The sequence below is a fragment of the Macaca thibetana genome, chromosome 13, assembly GCF_024542745.1.
Source record: "Macaca thibetana thibetana isolate TM-01 chromosome 13, ASM2454274v1, whole genome shotgun sequence".
Lineage (NCBI taxonomy): Eukaryota > Metazoa > Chordata > Mammalia > Primates > Cercopithecidae > Macaca > Macaca thibetana.
In genome coordinates this window covers 20,076,873-20,099,842 of record NC_065590.1, presented here as the reverse complement: position 1 = coordinate 20,099,842, position 22,970 = coordinate 20,076,873, and the positions used below count along the sequence as shown (strand labels likewise).

Here is a 22,970-nt window from a genome sequence, read left to right as displayed (position 1 = left end):
AAAAAAAAAAAAAAAAAAAAAAAAAAAAATATACACATAAGAGATAGGAGATAAAATAAATATAACAAAATATGAACACTTGGTGAAATTAGATAAAAAGAAATGGATGTTCACTGTACTATGTTTATAGCTTTCTGTAGCTTTAAAAACTTTCAAAAGTAGAAGTCAGAAAAAACATAATTTATGTATGGCTAATATGCTACAGTTGATTTTATTTAGATGAATAAATGTGCTAAGTACTAATAAATTATTTAGTACTTTTTCAAAAGCCCACCATGAAATTCTTTCCCATCAAAGCTAACCAAGCTAAAAGGTGAACTGTCACTTCCAGCAAGTGCCAGCAACATTTTGTCTTCCTCCCCAACATGAGTCAAGAATCATGTTTGATCTACCTGTGAAATTAACAAACCAGCAAAACACCTATATCATTCAGCCACCTTATCAAAAAAAATTTAACATTGGAAAATCTGTAATCTTCTGGTTTTAAAATAATTTATTTCATAGGTCTGTTTTAATTTCATGTCTCACAGCATACATTATTTAACCAAGAGGTGTTGGACAGAGATTGTAAAAAGGGAGGAAACATTTAGGATAAGAAACCGGCTCAATTCTATTAGAATTTGATCCTATCTTGTAACGTCTTGCTAGGATAAATTTCTATCATACTTCTTTTGTGCTTACAAAAAACATTAACTTCTGAATTTCCAATGTTGTAAATAAAAAATTTTACAATTAAGTATGCATTCAATTAACACACAAGGCAACCAAATAAATTCTGTCATCAACATTAGCATAATGTGTATTTCCTGTCACTGCACTAACATTAAACTAAACTTCAAACCACAAAAACATTGTGACTAACATTAAAAAGGCAAGCTGTAAGATACTCAAAGCTTATAAAGGACAAATTGCACATGGTTAAGATGGGACATCATTTGACAAGGGCTGGTGTTGTGCATATGGCTGCTTTTTTTTATAAGAAGGCCACCGGCAAACAGGGCAACAATGTCGGCCCCCAGCCAACCACATCACAATGCAATTCTGATGAAACACATGACCACAAGGCAACCCCATTAGCAAACATCCATTTTCAAAATTCTCTAGGCAAACAACACATTCAGTACAGTGCAGCATATCAGCAGGCCAAGTTAACCAATCAGGTTCCATATCTTCATTAGCATTATATGATCCATATGACCTTCCCTTCCTTTCATATGGGCTGGTCTGACAATATTTATTGGCACATGAACAAGCCTCAGCATCACAGTGACTTGCTGTTCCTGGAGAATTGTGAAATACGCTTTGCTTATCTTCAAATACTTCCTTCTTACTGCTCAAAGTGTATGTGTTCTCACTTTCTGAGTCATTTTCAGTATCTTGAGACCCCTCCGACACTTCCTCTTCAGACTGGACTCCAAGACATTTAAATCGCCACATTGGTAAATTTTTAATATAATCAGTTGGTATCAGAGGGTGAAGCCAAAGGTCAGGAAAAGCTAAGCGCTCCAAGAATAAGTCAGGGTCTTCGTCCCAATCAGATTCTACAGGAAAGTTCTGAAAAGAAGCAATCGGGTGGAAGAGGTAGCTGGTGTACCAGTCCCACAGACTTGATAGCCATTCTAAGTTATTGGCATTGACTTCATCATTGTTGTTGTTGCGCCTTCTCTTCTTCTCAAAGTAATCAATTAGTAAACCATGTCCAAGGTATGTACTGAGAAACAGGGCTGGGTGTGAAGAGTAAAACATCCAGTCTGCCCTTACCCATGAAGCCAGTGTGGTTGTATTGGAATATCTCAACAATTTTAAGCTATATTCATAAAAGCTATCTAAGTAAGGTAGCTGTAAAAAGCCCAACACAGGTAGCCAGGAAATAATTAATAGAGAATTATATGTCCCTAAAGTGCTTATGAGAACCACAAATCGCTTGATGGTAGCTCCTTGTGTAATAAATAAGTCCATCCAAGCCATAAGATTAACTAGAACCAAGCTCAAAACAAACAGATCATTTACCTCAGGTTGTAATGAGCGCAAAAATGAATCCATGGCCTGAAGGGATATAAATTCGCCTGTGTGGTTTCCATATCTGTAAATTCCTTCAGGAGTTCTAAGTATGTATGATGGCATATTATATATGCCAATATCTGTCATATAACTCTTGTTGTCCCAATTTTCTACATTAACAAAAATAAACTCAACTCTTCCAGTAAACTTTATACTTAGTGCAGAGAAGAAAGCTGGGGGCTGGTCAAGGTTTGCAAATAGGTATATTTTTAACCAATACTGATCACTTTTATTCCATTCTTCTTTCAAATGTTCAGCATTATAAATGGTTTTGATCCGAGAAGCTGCATGAGCAGTTATCCATTTAAAAATGTGCTCTACTTCAATCTTGCGTCCACTGTATTCCTTAAGCATGACTTTCCCTTTTGAAGTACTTGTTTGTGGAACAGACATAATGAGTGTGGATCGGACCCAGCCTCTTCTCCTGCAATATCTATAAGAGAGGAAACTGTAAGTAAACAGCTAGGCTGTAATGCAATCAATTTATCTTCCCTGATAAATTTCTTTAGCACCTGTTCCCAAAACCAAATAATCTCCAAATAATCAAAAAGTAGTACCACTACTTGGCAGCTGTGAAAAGCAAGCTCTGTTTTTCTAGTTTGTTTTGTATTTCTATGTTTCTTTTTTTTTTTAAATAAAGTGTATCTTGAAAAGCCTGATTCAAAGGAATCAGCAATTACTTCAGCATCTCTTATGTACCTACAACTGCGTTATGTGCTAAGATCCAGAAGATAAGAATAATTCATGCTCAGAAGGAATTTAAAATCCTATTAAGGAGACAAAACAGAGATAAAACTTTATATATTCTGTTGCTAAATAATGCAAAAGAAGTTCAAAGTTTGGGCTGGTGCAGATTTCATGAATGGTTCAGGAATTGAACTAGGTCTTAAAGGATGGTTAGAATCCAGATGGGTGGAGAAAAGAGAAGAAAACAGATCATCCTAAGGCTGAGTCATTGGTTTGGTACAAGCTCCTTGAGGGTAGGAGTCATGCTCACCCATTTAATTAACAACTACCACAATGCCTGACTGCTACAAAGTAATCTGCACAAAAGCCAACCAAGAAAAGAGCAACTGCAAGCCCCATATATGTTTGTATTCTCTTATTTCTTCAATGAAGATTATGAAGAGGAGTATTTAACAAGAGGAAACAAAAACAGGAAGTATTTAGATTAAGAGGTTCACTTCAAGAATGATTCCCATTTTACAGCAGAGTATATTCAGAAGAATTTAACTAAAATTCAATCATTCGTTTAGATTTATTCAGTAGGGTCAGGACTCTCTTCCTTTTGGAAACCTGTCTACTGACAGGTTCTTGCTAGGAGACTTGTGACATCCATCTCCCCTTAGAAAACTAGGTAATGAGAGAAAATAAATATTAAAAAATGAAAACAGGCTGGGCGCAGTTGGCTCACACCTGTAATCCCAGCACTTTGGGAGGCCAAGGTCAGGAGATTGAGACCATCCTGGCCAACATGGTGAAACCCCATCTCTACTAAAAATACAAAAATTAGCTGGCATGGCAACGCGCGCCTGTAATCCCAGCTACTTGGGAGGCTGAGGCAGGAGAACCGCTTGAACCTGGGAGGCAGAGGTTGCAGTGAGCTGAGATCACGCCACTGGCACACTCCAGCCTGGGCGACAGAGCAAGACTTTGTCTCAAAAAAAAAAAAAAAAAAAAAAAAAAAAAATGAAAACAGCTGTTGTATCCCAGTAAAGAGATTGTAAGTGAAAATATTTTCCTTTTGTTTTTTATTTTTAAATTTTTAGTTATTTTATTTAAGAGATAGGGTCTTTCCCTGTCACCTAGGCTGGAGTGCACTGATGCAATCACAGTTCATTGTAGTCTTGAACTCCTGGGCTCAAGCAATTCTCCTGACTCAGCCTCCTTGAGTAGCTAGGACCACATATGCATGCCACCATGCCCGGCTAAGTTTTAAAATAATTCTTTGTAGAGATGGGCCTCATTATGTTGCCCAGGTTGCCTTTTGTTTTTAGTTTTAGCTCGTTTTAGTTTCTTTTTTCATGTACCACACAGAAGAGTTAATCTTTTGTTTTTACAAAGTATTTTTTTTCCCCAAAACCTACCATGTGAAATTTTTAAGTAAAATTTACCTCAATACAATTGTAAAAAAGACAATCTACCACATGGATACGTTTTATTTGTTACAGATTTGTATATGCATAGTAATAAATATCTGACTTCTCATTTTGCTACTCAGAATACTGATGTAAAACTCATAGATATTATGCTTTACTTAGCATGGATTATATTTTATTAAATAAGCATATTACACATCACATAATCAGATGAAGAGAGAAGAGTCTTGACATAGATAGCATATGGCTTTATAATGATAATATGACTAATTTTATCTCAGGGATTTTGTGATATAGTTTAAGATAAATGATGACAAGATGCTATGTTTTAAGACAAGGTTAGTGATGATTCTGGAAAACTGTCTAGGTGACTCAAAATCACAGACCGTGACTCTTAGCTTCTTGTTGAGTTGATTCACTTCCTTAATAAGACAGATTCCATTAATATCATTACTGTTTTAACTAAATGGTCTGAAAAGTATATATTCCTACAAAATAATTATCTTCTACTCAATGCAAAATAATAATTCATTGATTGACATGAATTCTATTTTTACCCTATCCCAAAAAAGTAACAAGTCAAATGCATATGAACAATTGTCTTATTTATATCTTAAATATCTTCGAGTATCTTTAACGTTTTCATTGCACATGATATTTGTGATGACACATTTCAACTCTTGGCCATCCATTTTATCTTCCTACTGTGGCCTCTGATTTGTGTCATAAATTAAATGACAGTCTTTCTGACAGAAAACTTACTTTGTAAAATGAACAAGTTCTAAGTGCAGACATTTCTTCATATAAGAAAACAAATATATTATGTGCTTTCTTTTCAGTTCAGAGCTAAGTAATAATTTTATCATTCCAGATAGAATAATGTTGTATTACCTTACATCAATACAAAAACTTTTATTGCCAATTCAAAATTTTTTTTTTTTACAATCTGAATAAATTCAATGACAATACCATGAAAATATCCTCTAGTTTTTAAACTAAACCTTTTGAGTTCTCTTAGAGACCTTTTAAGATCTCTTAGAGAATTTTAAGACTGAAAATGATAAGAAACATGGCTTGTGAGTTTTGGTCTTCCAGTTGCTGATGTGACATGCTATATTTAAAAAGAGCTAGGCTTGGTGACTTACACCTGTAATCCCAGCACTTTGGGAGGCCAACGCAGGCGGATCACTTGAGGCCAGGAGTTCGAGACCAGTCTGGTCAACATGGTGAAACCCTATCTGAACTATACAAAAATTAGCTGGGCATGGTGGCGTGCACCTGTGATCCCAGCTACTTGGGAGGCTGAAACATGAGAATCGCCTGAACCCAGTAGGCTGAGGTTGCAGTGAGCTGAGATCGTGCCACTGCATTCCAGCCTGGGCAAAACAGTGAGACTCCATCTCAAAAAAAAAAAAAAAAAAAAAAAAAAAAAAAAAGAAAGAAAGAAAGAAAAAGAAACCTTAACGTTTCTGTTTATGTATGCTGTTTTTTCAGACAAGGTCATTGGCCTCCTTGGCTTTCCTGGCTCTCTCTGCAATCCCTTCTCTTCTCCTTCCCTGTTTTTTCCACAGGCCACCATCCCAGACACTCTTGCCATAAGGCTTCCTGTTTACCACTCAGCTCCTGCAATTCCCATGTCCTCTATCTTCTCTTTACCAACCCCCATCTCCCCAACCCTACCCACACATCATTACCACCTCATCTCCTATTTTCTCAAAAAAATTACAGAGTATGAACCTCATAGGAAAAGCTCTCTGAAATCGATCTGTTGGTTAGGGAATGCGAAGAGGCAGAGCCAGGCAAGGCCACTCCTTTTGGGTATATGGGGAAAGAAATTAAAGTTGCTACAACTAGACAGAGTCAGAAGCTGCTCTGAAGTGGTAGTCCTGAATGTTCTTAAGGGAGCTGCTCTGGTTTGGTTACGGTTTGTCTGTTCCCACCAAACCTCATGTTGACATTTTCTTCCCAGTGTGGCAGTGTTCAGAGGTGGGGCCTAGTGGGAGGTGTCTGGGTCATGGAGGCGGATCCCTCATGAATACTTAGTGCTGCTCTCAAGTTAGTGAGTACTAGCTCTGGCAAGACTGAATTAGTTCTTGTGGGAATGGAGTAGTTTCCTTGACAGTGAGTTGACATAAAGCCACATGCCCTTCACATGTGGTCACTTCCCCTTTGACCTTCTCTGCCATGTTCTGGCAGCACAGAAGCCTCATTAGAAGCTGAGCAGATGCTGGCACCATGCTTCTTATACAGCCTGCAGAACAGTGAGCTAAATAAATCTATTTTCTTTATAAATTACTCAGCCTCAGGTATTTTTTTTTTTTTTTTTTTTTTTTTTTGAGACAGAGTCTCGCTCTTGTCACCCAGGCTTGGAGTGCAGTGGTGCAATCTCAGCTCCCTGCAACCTCCACCTCCTGAGTTCAAGCGATTCTCTTGCCTCAGCCTCCCGAGTAGCTGGGACTACAGGCACCCACCACCAAGCCCGGCTAATTTTTGTATTTTTAGCAGAGACGGGATTTCGCCATGTTGGCCAGGCTGGTTTTGAACTCCTCACCTCCGGTGATCCACCTGCCTTGGTCTCCCAAAGTGCTGGGATTATAGGCGTGAGCCACCACTCAGCCTCAGATATTCTTATAGAGCAACACAAAACAGACAAGGCAGGAGCTAAACAGGTAAGGAAAGTATAGCTCTACAGTGGGACCAGCATATTGAAGTCAGCTGCCCAGAGGCCACCCAGAGAAGGGACTACAGTCAAAGAATGCAGCACAGACTTTTGGTATTTTTAAAACTCCAAAATCAAGATGATGACTCAATTACTCAAAATATGTGATTAAAACACTTCCTGAATAACACTATTCTCTGCCCACTTATACCCTGCATTGAAATTCTGAACACTCTTTTCTGTATCTCTAAATTTTATTCTTCTATATCTCCATAGTCATCAAAAGAAGAAAAAAATGACCCTGACTAAGCATAGCTTCTACGGCAAGAACACTTCTTATTCCAGTTGGAGGACTTTCCAAATGAGGTGTCAGGGACACATTATTGGAACTGGTACAAGTCACTGTGCAACAAAATCATTTTCTGATGAAGCTGAGTAGAAGTACTTTTTTTAAATAACAAAAACTATAGCTACAATCAACAAAAAAGCAAAAAGTTACTCAAAAAAACATTGCTTCAATTGTAAATAAGAGCTAGGATTATTTGAAGATGAAGGATTTAGAGAAAAACATCTGGAGCTAAGTTATATGTATCTCTTCACCATTTCTCAGCTAATACAGAATCAGAGCTTTTTAAAAGAAGAGCTAAACAAATTTGCACTAAAATCCACTGGACTGAATTATGACACTTCTGATGCACTCTGATTTATAAGATTATGATCTGTCTGCCCCCACCTAATCATTCTTTCAGTTTTTCATATTTAACAGATTTTTATTTTGTTTTTGAATTCTTTATTATCTAATAACATTAGACTTTAATTAATGTATTCAACTTTATATATTTTTAAAATGTGTTTTTATTTGATATTTTCTAATATATTTATAAACTATAATGTTTGAAATATATTATTTAGTTCTATTGAGTTTTTAAAAATACATTAAGTATTTTAAAAGAAGATAGTGACATGAATACTGACTTTTGACATAAATTAAAAAATCTAAATATCAGCATCATCATTTGTTCTAGGTATTGTAAAAATCAGTGAGGGACACAAAGACCTTTCACTTAGACTCTATTTGGAAATAGGATCTTTGGTAAATGATGGATGGAGATCAGAATGATTTCCTTTTCAAAAGAGCATTAAGACTTAAGCTATCTTAGACATTTCAACAAAAAGTCAATGGGATGTGATTAAGATTCTGTGGTTACCAGCCTGGCAACACAGCAAGACCCCATCTCTAAAAAAAAAAAAAAAAAAAAATTAGACAGGTGTGGTGATGCATGCATATAGTCCTAGCTACTTGGGATGCTAAGGTAGGAAGATCACTTGAGCCCATCCATCAGTTGGAGGTTGCAGTGAGCTATGATCACACCACTGCACTCCAGCCTGAGTCACAGAGCCAAATCCTGTCTCAAAAAAAGAAAAGAAAAAAAGACTCTGTGGTGAAGATGAGCATGAGAGCTTTGCAGGTAGATGAGGAGACTAAATGTGAGTTAAGAGATGCAGGAACTTCCCTCCTATTCCCAACTCTTAGGGGAACTCTACCATCGATCTCACCTTATATTACTAGCAGGCAAAACAGGGGTTCTAAGCAGAAGAGAAGTAAATGTAAGGCTAAGGAAAGGAGGTATAGTCATGGTTTAGGAGAGTTTTCTACAACCAATGGGTTGCCCATTACGGCTAACACATATAAAGGATGCAAGTTAGGCATATCTACCTACGTTAGAAACTAGCTAATATTGTGGGGTTTTTGACATATATATATATGCCTCCTCCTCCACACAAAAAAAAACATGCTGTACATGCTAATCTTTCATTAAATATTCACCAAATGGAAAATTAAATGAATGAATGAGTCTAAGTTATAACTTGTTAGCATGAGAAATGGAAAAAAAAAGGCATTTCAAAGAAGAAATAATGGAATAATAAAACAAGAAATAATGTGACAGACTGAATACTGGAAATGATGACAAAAAAACAAAACATAAACAAAAACACCTCTGAGGATTCTTATTTGAGAAAATGGGGGGAAAACCAGCGAAGGACAGAAAAAAAGAAAGGTAGAAAGATACATGGATGATTAAAGAAAAAGAGAATGAATCTGATTTCAGATACTAGATTTCAGGGAAAAGAAAATATCTAGGGATACGTGCAGAGCCAATGGAAATAAGCAAAGAAATGCAAACTAGAGGTCAGAATGATAGAAGAAGATTTAGATCAGCACAGAGATATCACCTAAAGCTATGAAAAAACACAGAAGAGCCAGAGAAAGGGACAGGGAGAGAGAGGGAGATAGAGAAGACAGAGATAGATCCTAGAGTAAAAGTAATTAACTGCCAGTTTATCAAAAACTATTAATCAAGCACCTGTGTAACTAAGAGTGTGCTACACATTATAATAAGCTTTCAGTTCAAGCAGGCTTCTAGTATCATTGTCCTTTTCAAACAAGAAAGATGCTGGTCAGGACTCAAATTCTAAGAATTGCCTAATCAACTTACCTGGGATCACTGGAACAGTTAAATGTGCCTGTACGTATTCCAAATCTTGACACCTTTTTAACCATTTTCTCCCAGTGAATTTTGCCCACCAAGGGACTTCTGTCATTTGCTATGACCTATTCCCAAAAAAAGAGAAAAAGGAACTTGAATTACCTAAAATGGAGTCAAACCAACAATTTATATCAACAATATAATTTCACTTAAAAAAAGATATTCTATTCCCAGTTATTGTTTATTGTATCATCACATTATCATTACAATTCTTATAGAAGGAGCAACTATCCAATAGGAAAAAAGACTTAAAACACTGAAAAGTAAATTAAACTCTCCCACACTCTGTGGCACTTACAAAGAGAGGTAGGGAGTCAAAACTGTATTAAAAAGCTAGCCATGTTCTCCACCATATGGCCTCTTCTCTCTAATTAAGTTACACAGAAAGAAAATGGCCCTTGGAATAATTTCTCTTTGCTCTGAAAAGAAAATTTTAAACAATAATCCAAATAAAGCTTACTAAAAATTATCACATGTAGGTTCAACAAGTTCAAATTTCACTGTTTAAAAAGTATAATTATGGAGCCAAGAGTCAAACACATGTTTTCTATTAAAGGATGTTTTGACTAAATCAATAAATACTACTACTTCTATGGCTTTTTGCTTAACAATCATGAATGGCTCTAACATACAAAAATAATTACCATAATGAATTTTACATTATTGAACTTGTACTTCAAATTTGCAAGAGCTTTCAAACACAATTAGGATTAGGAAAAGAAAAAGAATCTTAAGAAAAAGAGGCCAGGTGTGGTGGTTCACGCCTGTAATCCCATGTTGGGAGGCCGAGGCAGGTGCATCACTTGAGTCCAGGAGTTCAAGACTAGCCTGGCCAACATGGCAAAACCCTGTCTCTACTAGAAATACAAAAATTAGCCAGGCGTGGTGGTAGGCACCTGTAGTCCCAGCTGCTCAGAAGGCTGAGGCATGAGAATCACTTGAACCTGCAAGGTGGAGGTTGCAGTGAGTAGAGATAGTGCCACTGCAATCCAGCCTGGGTGACAGAGCAAGACCTTCAAAATATGTTAAGACTTCTCTTATAAATGTCAGCCTTTCTAATCATTAATACCTTTCCCTTTATCTCCTAATCTTCCTGCCTTTAATGAAGGCAGAATTTCAAAGCAGATACCAGTAAAAACCAAAAAACATTAAAAACAAGACCATAAAAAATAACTAAATGGGAAGTTAAAGGAAAGCCAAAAATGTCTAAAGTCATCATGAAACCATCTGTTTAAGTCCAGGGTATATAGGCCAAGTTTATTTTCATAAATGTTATATTACTGATACTATACAATTCAAAATTACAACATAATACTCTGGGGACCTCTAATCTTTCTGGGAGGAAGGACCATTTTCACACTCACAAAGCCTCCAGGAAGTGAAGTTGCAGGTAGGTATGTAAAATGAGTGCTGACAGTCAACTCCTTGGGAGATACAAGAGGTGGTACAGCCACCTCATCTGTGGCCTCTCTGCTAGAACGTCTAACAAATGTCAGAGGGCAGCAGAAGAGACAGCACATGGTGATGACAAGTGACTTGAAGTGCCAAATAACCCCTGTGACATTCCACTACCATCCTCATACTTAACAAGACACACATGCATACATAACACTTTATCACATAAGTCTGAAGCTTAATGAATACATATACACAATTTAGGGCATTAAGCAAATGGTTTCGATATTACTTTTTTTTTTTTTTTAAGGGACAGGGTGTCACTCTGTTCCCCAGGATGAAGTGCAGTCGCTCAATCATGGCTCACTGCAGCCTCAAATACCTGGCCTCAAGTGATCCTCCTGCCTTGGCCTCCCAAGTGTTGGAATTGTAGGCATGAACCTCTGCACCCAACCATGGTTTTGATACTACTTTTTAATGAAAATAAGTGGTCTTATTGAGGCAGATACAATTTATTCAAATACTCAAGACAGTTGAAGTAACCAGGAAGAAGGCAATCTGGGGACATGGACTTAATAGGTGAAAGCTCTTTTGAAGGATGCTTATACCAGTTACCCTACCCAGTAAGTCCCTAGCTTTTACATTTTTCTCTGGCCCCAAAGTACTTTATAAGTTTTACCTAGGAGGCCGGATGCGGTGGCTCACGCCTTTAATCCCAGCACTTTTGGAGGCCGAGGTGGGTGGATCATTTGAGGTCAGGAGTTCAAGACCAGCCTGGCCAACATGGCAAAACCCCACCTCTATTAAAAAAACAAAAATTAGCTGGGCGTGGTGGCGCACACCTGTAATCCCAGCTACTTGGGAGGTTGAGGCAGGAGAATCGCTTGAACCCGGGAAGCAGAGGTTGCAGTGAGCCGAGATTGTGCCACTGTACTCCAGCCTGGGTAACAGAGCAAGACTCCATCTCAAAAACAAAAAAAAAAAAAAAAAAAAAGAAAAAAAAAAGGTTGTACCTAGAAAATCAGGAAGATCAAACAAAGCAGACTGCTGCTGCCTCTTCTCTTTTTTTTTTTATTTTTATTGCTACTACTCAAGAGTCAATCTGGTAGTTCTTTTAGTCAACTAATCAAAGACACGTTTAACTTATTTTTCAGATTCCTTAGGAAGATTAAGAAGTATGTGTGCAAGCATACTACCATACTCTTTACTCTTTGCCGTCTTTCAAAAATAACTCACTTTTCAGGCATTATCCTATTTCTTGATCAAGGTTGCAAATAACCCAAACATTTCAGGTCTGTGTGCAGAATGACACTGCTCCAAGGAGTTTAGAGGTTGCCTCGCCAGTGTAAATATTTAGTTCCTAAGTCTGGAGGCAGCTTTCAGTGAAGACCCTGTTCACTGCACAGGTATCTTTGAGACATGTGATAAGAGCTCCAATGTTAGGAAAAGAAGGAGGAATGAGAGGGGTTCTTCCCAGGTACGTCCTGGTTCCAGCAGAGATAGCAGAAGTGAGTGAAAAGAGTTGAGAACATACTTGTACCTGGGGCAGGTACAAGACAATGTTCAATGCCAGGGCCTTATTTATTCAGCAACCTGTTCTAGCATTTGTTTTTGAAGGGTCTAAGGATCCCTGACTGAGCTACACAAAAATGAAAAATCTTGTAGGCATTGCATGAAAGCATTTTATATTACTTTACAGCTACATTTATGCAATTAAAAATTTGTTCAATGTCCTATATAGTTATATAATTCAACTGAAGGTTTAGCATAAATTAAATCTGGTGGAGTTTAACCAACCACTATAAAAATGCTAATATTTTCACAAAATAACTAATATAGCTGAGTCACAGAGCACAACAAATATTCTCAGCCTAATATATATATATATGCCTTATATGTTATGTATTTTATATATATATATACATACACACACACACAAACACACACACTATGTCATACTAGTAAGAGTCCCCAATTTATAGCTCATATCCTAGAAGGATGCATGATGATTCTGAGTAGCATTCATATGGCTGGTCTCATTAAAAGGAGAGACATTTTCCTCAGCAGCTCAGGAAGGAACACTGTATGTGGGGAACATTTTCAAAGACTAGAAAAAAACTGGAGAAAGTACAGCTTGAGTTCCAGGTCTGGAACAGACCTGGCAACACAGGCTAGAAGCGAAGCAATCTTTCCATTCCCTTTCCCAGGATATCTGCCTCTGGCATCCCCACACTTGGTCACCACTGTGGTCCCTGCAGCTAATATAGTGCCCAGCTCATATGGGTGCTCAATAACTATTTATGTCAAACCAAACAATTTCAGCTTCTTACAGTTTAATAACTCATTCTTCTAGTTCTGATTACACAGAGTCTCTAAAGGAAAGACTCTTAAGCTTCTGAGTTCTGTTATAATCAAAGTCCCTTCCCCAGCAACCTGTACCAAGATGTTTTCTGGATAAATAGTACTCTGCTAAGCAACTGCATATTAATGTTCTTGATCTCAGTCAGACATAAAGATGTCTAATTCAGTGCATTTTAAAATGCCCATTATTTAGAGGTGAGGTTTATCACTGATCAAACTATGTGGCATACTCCTTTTAATATTGTTAATCTCCATACAATAACATCCAGGTTTAGTTAAGTAACATAACTCCCTGGAGCAATAAGAGCATTGTGCTACGATATTTTCTGCATTCTCAGTATTTCATTATAATAGGGAGTCTCTACTTTCAAAATCATAAGGCAACCTAGTATATACACGCAAACTATATAAAATCATTAAGAGTTGGCCGGGCGCGGTGGCTCAAGCCTGTAATCCCAGCACTTTGGGAGGCCGAGACGGGCGGATCACGAGGTCAGGAGATCGAGACCATCCTGGCTAACACGGTGAAACCCCGTCTCTAGTAAAAAAATACAAAAAAATAGCCGGGCGAGGTGGCGAGCGTCTGTAGTCCCAGCTACTCGGGAGGCTGAGGCAGGAGAATGGCGTAAACCCGGAAGGCGGAGCTTGCAGTGAGCCGAGATCCGGCCACTGCACTCCAGGCTGGGCGACAGAGCGAGACTCCGTCTCAAAAAAAAAAAAAAAAAAAAAAAAGAGTAAGGACAAGTGATTGACAAAAATAAAACAGTGGTCTTTTAACTTTTTGTATTCTTACTTTATGAATTTATAAATTTTTTTACCACTACAAAATATAAGATAAAGTGGCTTGCTATGTTTCACCTCTATAGTAGTGTCAAGAAAGAAATACGTAATTTAGAATCTCCTCGAACAAAACTATTGTCTAGGAGCAAAGATAAACAAGTTTAAAATCAGCTATTAACTCTTGTAAGCCAAACAGGAAATATATTGATGTAATACTTCAGTAAATATTGACCCAAAGCTTTATTTTAAATCATACGATGCTTCTCACTGTTACAATTCCAGTGACTTTAAATTCTGTATGATGTAACACAGCCAGTAGGCAACAAAAATGTCCTTCTTTGAACTATAACAAAAGTCAAAACAGAGAAATAGAAATGTTAAGAAGAGGATAAATCCATAAAACCCATAAATTATGCTAACTTCTCCACCTCAGAAGCCTATCCAATGTGCCATCTGCCTCTCTGACTAAGGGTCTTTTGAAAGATAAGTAACCATCTTCTGTTTGTAATGCTATGAAGACTGGGGCCAAATAATCCACAAAACTGTTAAATGAATAGCTAATGAAAGATATGAGCTTGGGTTAGGAACAAAGGGGAAAAACAATGTTAGATATAACTTAGAAAAAAGAGCACTTGGTTCTTCATGTATATCATAGTGTGTCATTGGTAAAGATGTCATACATACGTTGCTACCTTGAAAACTAAAATTAATTCTGTTCACGTTACAGAGACTATATTGTAAAATGGACCTGGAAAAGCTTGAAAATGTGAAGAGGATTGAACTGGCTGGCATCTGTGCATCTTCATCTATGAAAACACTCCTCATAGACTTAAAACAAATGACAGAGAACAAATTAGTCAGCTTCTTCTAAAATACAGTGGCCTCCCCTTATCCTCAGTTTCACTTTCTGCAGTCAACTGCAGTCCGAAAATGCTACATACAATTAGATATTCGGAGAGAGAGACACCACATTTACATAAATGTTATTTCAGTATATTGTTATAATTGTTCTATTTTTATCATTAGTTGTTGTTACTGTGCCTAACTTATACATTAAACTTTATCACAGGTATGTATGTATAGGAAAAAACATAGATTATATAGGATTGGTACTATCCATAGTTTCAGGCATCCACTGGGGGTCTTGGAATGTATCCCCCTCAGATAAGGAGGGACTACCGTAAACAGAAAATAACAACAATTCAAATTGTTAAAAACTGAATTCTTGAAAGCTATCCTTTACAATAGATTAATATATATGATCTGAGCTGAAAGAATGGCAAGCAATGGAGACGACATTTCTCTTCTGTTTCTAGTAGATATTTTCAATTTTAAGCATAGTTTTAAAAAAAATACAACCCTCTTTTAAGGGCTTAAACCAAGGTGGCTGTGCTGATTGGCTTAGCTGGCTAGTTCACAGTGCCACGGACAAGGTTTCAATCTCATTCTTCTCAGTTGTCCTGACAGAGATTGTTCTTTCAGACCAGGCCAGCCATTTGACAGATGTAAGCCACTGGCCTCAAGGAACACAAGCCAGACAGTGGTGGTCAGTGCAAACCTTGAGCATCATTGGAAAAATTAAGTAGGTGTCCTACTGCATCATTTCCATATACAGAAAACCATAGAAATACATCCTATTTTTTAAGAGTTGTTTTTCAGCTATTAATACCTATGAGGTTTAAAAATATTTTCAGAGAAAAAAAATTTAGCAACTAGAATTTACAATGCTACCATTTACTATCATTATTTGTTCTTCACTTCATTTGCCACCTTACCAGAGAATTCCTTGCCACTCTCCTCTCCTTAATCTGCTTATTTTTATTCTTAGTACTTTCCACTAACTGATGTTATATTAAATATTTATTTGGTGTCTGCCTCTCCCAACTAGAATGTGAGCTACCTGACAGAGCAAGGACATAGCTTGGTATGTGTTTCTGGTATATCTTTAGGGCCCAGAACAGGGCCTGGCACACCCACAACTGCTAAATAAACTTTTGATGAATTCTGTCACATATTTATTACAGGAGCTTAATTCATAAATATCTTTAACAGGACATCAAAAACAGTAGATCATTTATAAGCCAAGAATATACTGCTAACTATTGAACCAGAATGTATTTGTTGTCTATAGGCAGCAGCCTATATAGCAAAAGAACTCAAGACTTTTGACATGGCCTTCCATGTTTCAAGGGTGCAACATCTTCACTATTTATTTCCATGGGATCAGTCAATGTGGATGACAAACATTTAGACACTGAACGCAGGGCAGTGGGACTGGCTATTCAACTCATCTTCAGTAATAAAATCTAAAATTATCAAAACCAGTGTCTTTCTCAATCAGACTATTAGAAATAAGTACCAGAGAAAGGAAATGGAATAACAATATACTTATAAATTAAAGCTTTAAAAAAGCTACAGCTTATTTTTCAACTCCAATTAACACAGAAATAAATTAAAATTTAAACAGATAATGTATGGACTACACCTATACCCTCGCATTCTCTCCCATTGCTGAACTTAAAATTACTGAATTAGATTATCTGGAAGGTAAAAGGACAAATGCAATAGGAAGGTTACAATAAAGAAAGGCTATGGATAAACAATGTCATCTCTGGAAGAATTCCCAAACCTCAACTCTTTAGCACAGAGGACTACTGTAATATTTTATCCTTTTTAGATGTATATGTATTTATTTGAGGTCACGTACAACAGAAAAACGTACCTATTCACAATCATACTGCTAGTCAGTGACAGTACCAGACCTGCAACTAAGGTCTCTGAACTCAAAGCTTTTCCTACCATATTTGCAGTCTTTACTCTCAGAAAGAAACATGAAGAAACTATTTTAATTTTCATGCCCTGAATCAAACTTTGCCTACTCCAGGGTGAAATGACAAGAGTACCGGACAAGAAATCAGAAGATCTGGGTTTCACCCTGGTTCAATATTACCAACTAGTTCCATGACCTTGGGCAAGCTAGTTCACCTCTCAGAGTCTCAGAAAAGGTTAGTCTGATACAATTTCCAAGCTTCAGCCATTCACAGACTACATTAATAATTTTAGCCACATTCATGCTGTTAATTTACTTGATATGTCACTTTAAGTGAATGTACAGTTTTAAAATGTAAATAACTTTAGTCCTTCCTAAGCAAAATTTATGAAATTTACATGTTAATATAATTTTTCTAATTTAAATTAAAATATGTAAACGATAATGCGTGCCCACTTGCCATAAATTACATCTTGGAAAGTATAAAATATTTTTAAGGTCCTTCATAGCTCTAAAATTCTAATATGCTAATTAAGTCTCACAGTTTTGCTATCATAAAAACGAGGGTTAAAAATTATAATCTCATCATCATGAGCTATGTAATAAGCACCCCCACCATTTTCCGCAACAGCTTCTCTATAGTCACAAAGTTGGCTATTTCCCTAATAAATGATTCCTTTACTTTTACTTTAGGGTTCTTACTTACATATAAAAATTATTCAGGCCACTGAGTTAAAAACTGGAGATAACAAAAACTGAGAGAAACAGTGCAAATCACTAAATAAAAGGGATATATATGTGTATTTCTCAATTCAACAAAGGTCCAATAATTAAAATAGATTTGCTTCTGGGGATTCTAAACAAAAAGTTGACTCCCATCCCCCAACTTTCTCTTTCCCACTAGTCAATTTTCATTTTCCTCAGTCTCCAAAACCTTTTAAAGATACTAGAACCTCCCTAAGAGAACTAAGTTATGTGTGAGAAACAAGACACAAGTACACGAAGTGTCACTGGCTAGTACATACTATTTGAGTAAAAATAATTTTTTAGGGTTCTCAAAATATCAAATTATCACTGCTTTTCATACCTGAACCAGCCAGATGCCATCTTTTGTGTCTTCCACAAGTTCATAGAAGTGCATTTCACCACTGAAATTGGTACTAGAAACCGATTCGGATGCTTCTTCCTTGAGAGCAGAATAGAGCTCACCCTCCATCAAGTCACCTAAAGAAAGGAAAAGAGTAACACTAATAAGGTTGCAAGAATCCTAGATTCCCAATTTCAGTAATTCCATTTTTTAGACTGTTAAGAATCATGATATTGTACTTTCATTGTATTCTATAGACAAGAGCTACTAGTAGAACCTGAATATACCCACTTAGGTGTCATACATTCAATAAGTATGTAGTAAGAACTTCCTACGTGTCAGGCAAAAGCGAACAAAATAGACAAAAATCTATCTCTTATAGAATAGGGCTTGTATTTTAGTGGGGTTATCACATAATTATTAGGAAATTACCAAATTTGTACCACTCCAAAAAGGCACCACTTTATTAATTATTTAGTTTTACGTATGACACATACAGGCTTCATATACATTTTTAAACAGTATGGCTCATATGCTTCTTACTTAAAAGATGTAGAATTGGGTTCACAGAATTTGCCATCAGCCCTGCTTAAAAGAGCAACAGGGTTTGCATGACTTGGAGGTTAGAACTTTACCTGTTAGAACAAACTTCACATTCATATACAAATTTACAGTGTAAATTTAGAGCTTGTATCATTAAACAAAAAGGAAAGGAAAACACTAAAGTCAAATTATTTTAACTTTTGCCTTAAATATTAAACAGTGAGAAACCAAGCACTGCACCATGATAGCAGCAAAACCATTCACAATAAACACTTAAATTTTTAAACCGCTATACCATGACTTTTCTGCCATAAAATGTGTGATTTGAGTCATATTGGGCTGTGCGTCTTAAAGTTATATGTGGACACCTAATACATTCAATGTGCCAAGTATTTTTAGTCCCGAAAGAAGGCAATAATAAATAACTGTCAAAAGAAAAAATGTGTGATCAAATTATTTTCCATAAAAAATGATGGCTTTAGTAATTAAGACACTTCTCATCTCTAAACCAAGAGAGTTTATTTAGTAGAGATCTTTTACCCTAGTTACTCCACTTCTTCCCCCTATGGTAAAAATAAGAATCACCATAAACCAGCCAGCAAACAAGGGGCAAGAATAATACACGATTTTATATTTTCTCTAACGAAATATTTATCACTTTTGCAGAGTGGGTTCCTCTCCTCTATCCTAACAGTGAGATACGAGTTTTATAACCCACAACCTACAAATATCCAAGTGTTAAACTGCTAGCTAGTTCATATTCTTGTCTATCACGCTACATGTCTATAGGGTACTAAAGAAGGAAAAGATTTGTCTTGTAAAAGACAGCTGACAGAAATACTTGAAACAACAAAAAAAGATAACCATCAGTTTCAGCTGCTCCCTACAGCAACGCAGAAAGCCTTTCTCAAATTACATTCCACTTTCAGGAAGTATATCCAAACAAAGATATACTTTGTCCAGCAGTGAAAAAAAGTAATCATATTTCTCACCCAACCCTACCAAAACCAACAATTACGAAAAACACATTATTTAAGGCATTGAATATTCTCTCAGGACTATTTCACTTATATTTCTCAACCCATTAAACAATGCAAGGGTGCCTGTGACACAGAAGACAAAAAAAACCTTTTTCTTACATCCAAGATGCAAATTAAAAAAAATCCTAACAGAAATATAATATAAACTCGAACATGGCAAGCATTTATACAAAATGCTCATCTTACTCAGACTTACTCGCCTTTTCAGACTTAAAGTCGGTGTACACTGTCTATATTCAAACTCATGATTTAACTAACATTCAAATCCTAGGCCCAAGTGCCTCTGATAGTAAGTATTCCAAAGATGTGTCCCCACTCTAGGTACCTTATTATTACTATCGTGACAAATACTACTATTGACAGACAACGTTTTGGAGTTTTTCTTACGTTTTTATGAACTTCAACTGACAAATAATGCTTTCCAGTTTGTAACTAGTTCATATTCCCGAATTTTGAGAAAATCACTCAACTTAGTAAACAACGCTAAGAAGCCACACTTTAAACTGTCATTTTACGACAACCTTAAAAGGATACACCAACACCCCTCCAAGTAATTTCAGCCTCCTCCTCAAAGCTGGGATCCGCATACTTGATTGTAGAAAGCTTGGACGAAGCAACCTGGGCAGCTTTAACCCTTCCAGGGAAGGCCTCACTCTGGGGGAACAGCCAGGTACCAGGAGGTACAGGTCGTCCCCTCTCCCAGGTGGAGGGGGCCCTAGGGGAAGCTCGATACTCGCCTGACTTTTCCACCAGCTCCCGGACATCCTTCTTCTCAGGCAGCCCTGAGTAGCCCAACCCTCGGCACTCCAAAATGGTCTTCAGCTTCTTGAAGCTCAGCGCCACTGGATCCACCAGCTGGGTGGCAAAGATGCCAGTTTCATACCACACAATGGCTTCAAAAAACCTGGCCAGGACGAACAGGACCAGGAAATAGAGGAGCAAGAAAAAAAGCTTCAGCCACATCTTCCCTGGCGTCTTCTCTCTTTCCAGAGAGCTCGGAATACGGGAGAGAGAGGGGTCGAGGGTCCGAGGCCGCGGCTCGGTGGCAGCTTGGGCGACGGCCCCGTGTCCACGCGCGGGCCACCCGGCGCCGTCACTGGCCGGCCATCCGCGACGGGGAGGCAGGTGACGGGATCTGCGCGGGCGTGAGGTGGCGACGAGGGACGCAGAGGCGCAGAGCCTCGCGCCGGGCCTCCCAGTCAAGAGGCGACAAAAATAAATGGGAAAAACTCACAACCGCCATCCATTAAGCACCGAGAGGCGAGGGGCGCGGGGAGAGCTCACGGGAAGAAAACGAGGGACGCTTCCCTCTGCGGGGGACACTGACCCAGGTGGCGGGGTCGGCCCTCGGGCGCCGCGATCTCAAGGTGGAGGGGGAGAGACCAAAAAATAACTCAGATTCGCCCAGGAGCCGGGGATCCGGGCGGCAGGCCCGGGCCCGAGGGGCCGTGGGGGCCAGACTCCCGCGGCCGCGGGTCAGGAGGGCGCGGCGCTCGGCCGGGCCAGGCCTGGGGCCCAGCGTGTCCTGCGCGGGGAGGAGCAACCGCCGCAGCGCCGCGCCCGAAGCCCAGGCCCCAGGCCCCGCCGACCGCCCAGGCTCCGCGAGAAGCACGGCGGGCACGGCGGCGGCTCCACGTTAGCTCGGGCCGGCTGGCGGGCGGCGCCTCTCAGGCAGGCGGGCACCGCGGCCCGGCCCAGGATGGGGCGTCGCCGTCCCTGCAGAGGGAATCGGTCTCGGTGGGAAAAAACCAATAACAGGCCCTGAGACTGCTCCTCCAGGCGGCTACCCGGCTGCCTCCCGGCCACTCAGCGCCTGCCCCGCTCGGATGGGCGGCGCCGGTCGCGGCACGGGTCCCCAGCACCCCCGCCACCTCCGGAGGCCGCGGCCGTAGCCTCCACAGCCGTAGATCAGGGGCGGCCGCGGCCGGAGCTGAGACACAACAACTGACGTCGGGACGAGGCGGGGCTGGGGCGGGGCCTGCAGGGCAGGCCCGCAGGGGCGGAGGGCGGGGAATTCGGGGAGCCGCGGGGCTCCTGGACAACCGAGCAAGGAGTGGGAGGAGAGGCGGAGCCCCAGCCTGGTCGGGGCCTTCCCGCGGTGCCGAAAGTTGCCTGTCCGTGCTTTTGTTGCGTGGTCTCCTCTTTTGCCCCGCCAATGTTTAGCAATTGATTTCGTCTGAGTATTAGTCTTTGGACTGTATCACTTTGTGTATTTTCTGTAAAAATAGAGCAGTTAATTATTCTCTTAAAATCGATAAAAATAGAAATATACGTTTTTTGATGAATCCTGGTGAACAGGGAAATTTTTGGCACAGTTGGTTTGAGATGGTAGAAGGTTAAACCCAGAAAGCAAATGTTTTGCCCCCTCTTCATGAGAATGTGGCTTTGCACATGTGTGTTGGAGGAGGTTTGGCCAAAACTGGAGTTAGCGTTATCCTAGGCCCAGTTGTCGCTGCCAGTTATAGCCTTTTCCCTCCTTCAGTCTCAGGGGTGTTAAAAGCCTGGTGTGAACTCCCTGAGTTCCTAGGACAAAGGTTGTTGAATGTTGATACGTCCAGGTGCAAAGTTCTGGGTGCTTTATTTTGTACATGGGCCGGGCGCGGTGGCTTACTCCTGTAATCCCAGCACTTTTGGAGGCCGAGGCGGGCAGATCACGAGGTCAGGAGTTCGAGATGATCCTGGCAAACACGGTGATACCCCGTCTCTACTAAAAATACAAAAAAAAAAAAAAAAAAAAAAAAAAAAAAAATTAGCCGGGCGTGGTGGCGGACGCCTGTAGTCCCAGCTACTCGGGAGGCTGAGGCAGCAGAATGGCGTGAACCCGGGAGGTGGAGCTTGCAGTGAGCCGAGATCCTACCACTGCACCACATCCAGCCTGGGTAACAAAGCAAGACTCCATTTCAAAAATAAATAAATAAATAAAATAAAAATAAATAGTCACATGGACAAGCATGCGATACCCGATTCTGTGCTTATAAATTTAACAGGGCTGAGCGTACTCTTTACCTCAATCTCTGTCAGTCTTGAGGGAGGAAGGAGTTGGGTTCATAAATTGAACCAGGTTGTCTTTGACCAGCCGCTTTTGATAAGGAAGGAAAACAAACAAACAAACAAAAAACAGGAATTACTGGGAAATGTGACTATTTGTGCAAAACTATCAACTATCCGAAACTAGGGGTGACAGTTTTAGAAAGAAAGGGATATGATCCCGGGTCATGGAGCAAGTGAGGAACGAGAAGCAAAGAATGGACTGTGAGAATGTAGCCTCCGAATGGTGCCCATTTAAAATAAAGTGAACAAGGGCGTTTCAGTGCCGGGCTAGTTGGGGAGGAGTTGGAAGGGGCTGGGCCCGGGGAGCATTGAGAATCGGAGAAGGAGGTGTAGGAATGTCCAGCCAGCGACTGGACACTGCCCCTGTGTCTTTAGCTTCCATGTGGCTTTGTTCTAATGGCTGGCAGATCGGTGTGGGAGACTCTGGTTCTGGAATTTCAGAATTCTTGGGCATGTCACTGTGACCCTGTGATGATACTGTTGTCCAAACCTTGACACTTAAGATGATGTCCATCACCTCAAAGGAATGTATGTACTCGCTAGTGAGGAGAGACTGACCCAATCTCAAAAATACA

General features: G+C 39.3%; 1 protein-coding gene across 1 annotated transcript; it reads right to left on the bottom strand.

Annotated features, from left to right (window-relative positions):
* Positions 1-475: 475 nt before the first annotated feature.
* On the bottom strand, positions 476-21,287 carry RNF103 (ring finger protein 103). Its single transcript, XM_050753024.1, has 4 exons — positions 20,082-21,287; positions 17,762-17,898; positions 9,318-9,433; positions 476-2,494 (listed from the first exon to the last, which is right to left on the bottom strand). Exons 1-4 carry the CDS (start codon positions 20,305-20,307, stop codon positions 919-921), a joined length of 2,055 nt encoding a protein of 684 aa, XP_050608981.1. The 5' UTR covers positions 20,308-21,287; the 3' UTR covers positions 476-918.
* Between the last annotated feature and the right edge of the window lie 1,683 nt (positions 21,288-22,970).

What these genes read in the sequence shown, in the direction of transcription:
- RNF103 (XM_050753024.1), bottom strand. Translation starts at nt 20,307, where the DNA reads ATGTGGCTGAAGCTTTTTTTCTTGCTCCTCTATTTCCTGGTCCTGTTC. An exon ending in ATGGCATCTGGCTGGTTCAG is followed by an intron (nt 9,434 to 17,761) that starts GTATGAAAAGCA and finishes TTTTGGGAATAG; the next exon opens with GTCATAGCAAATGACAGAAG. An exon ending in AACTGTTCCAGTGATCCCAG is followed by an intron (nt 2,495 to 9,317) that starts GTAAGTTGATTA and finishes CCTCTCTTATAG; the next exon opens with ATATTGCAGGAGAAGAGGCT.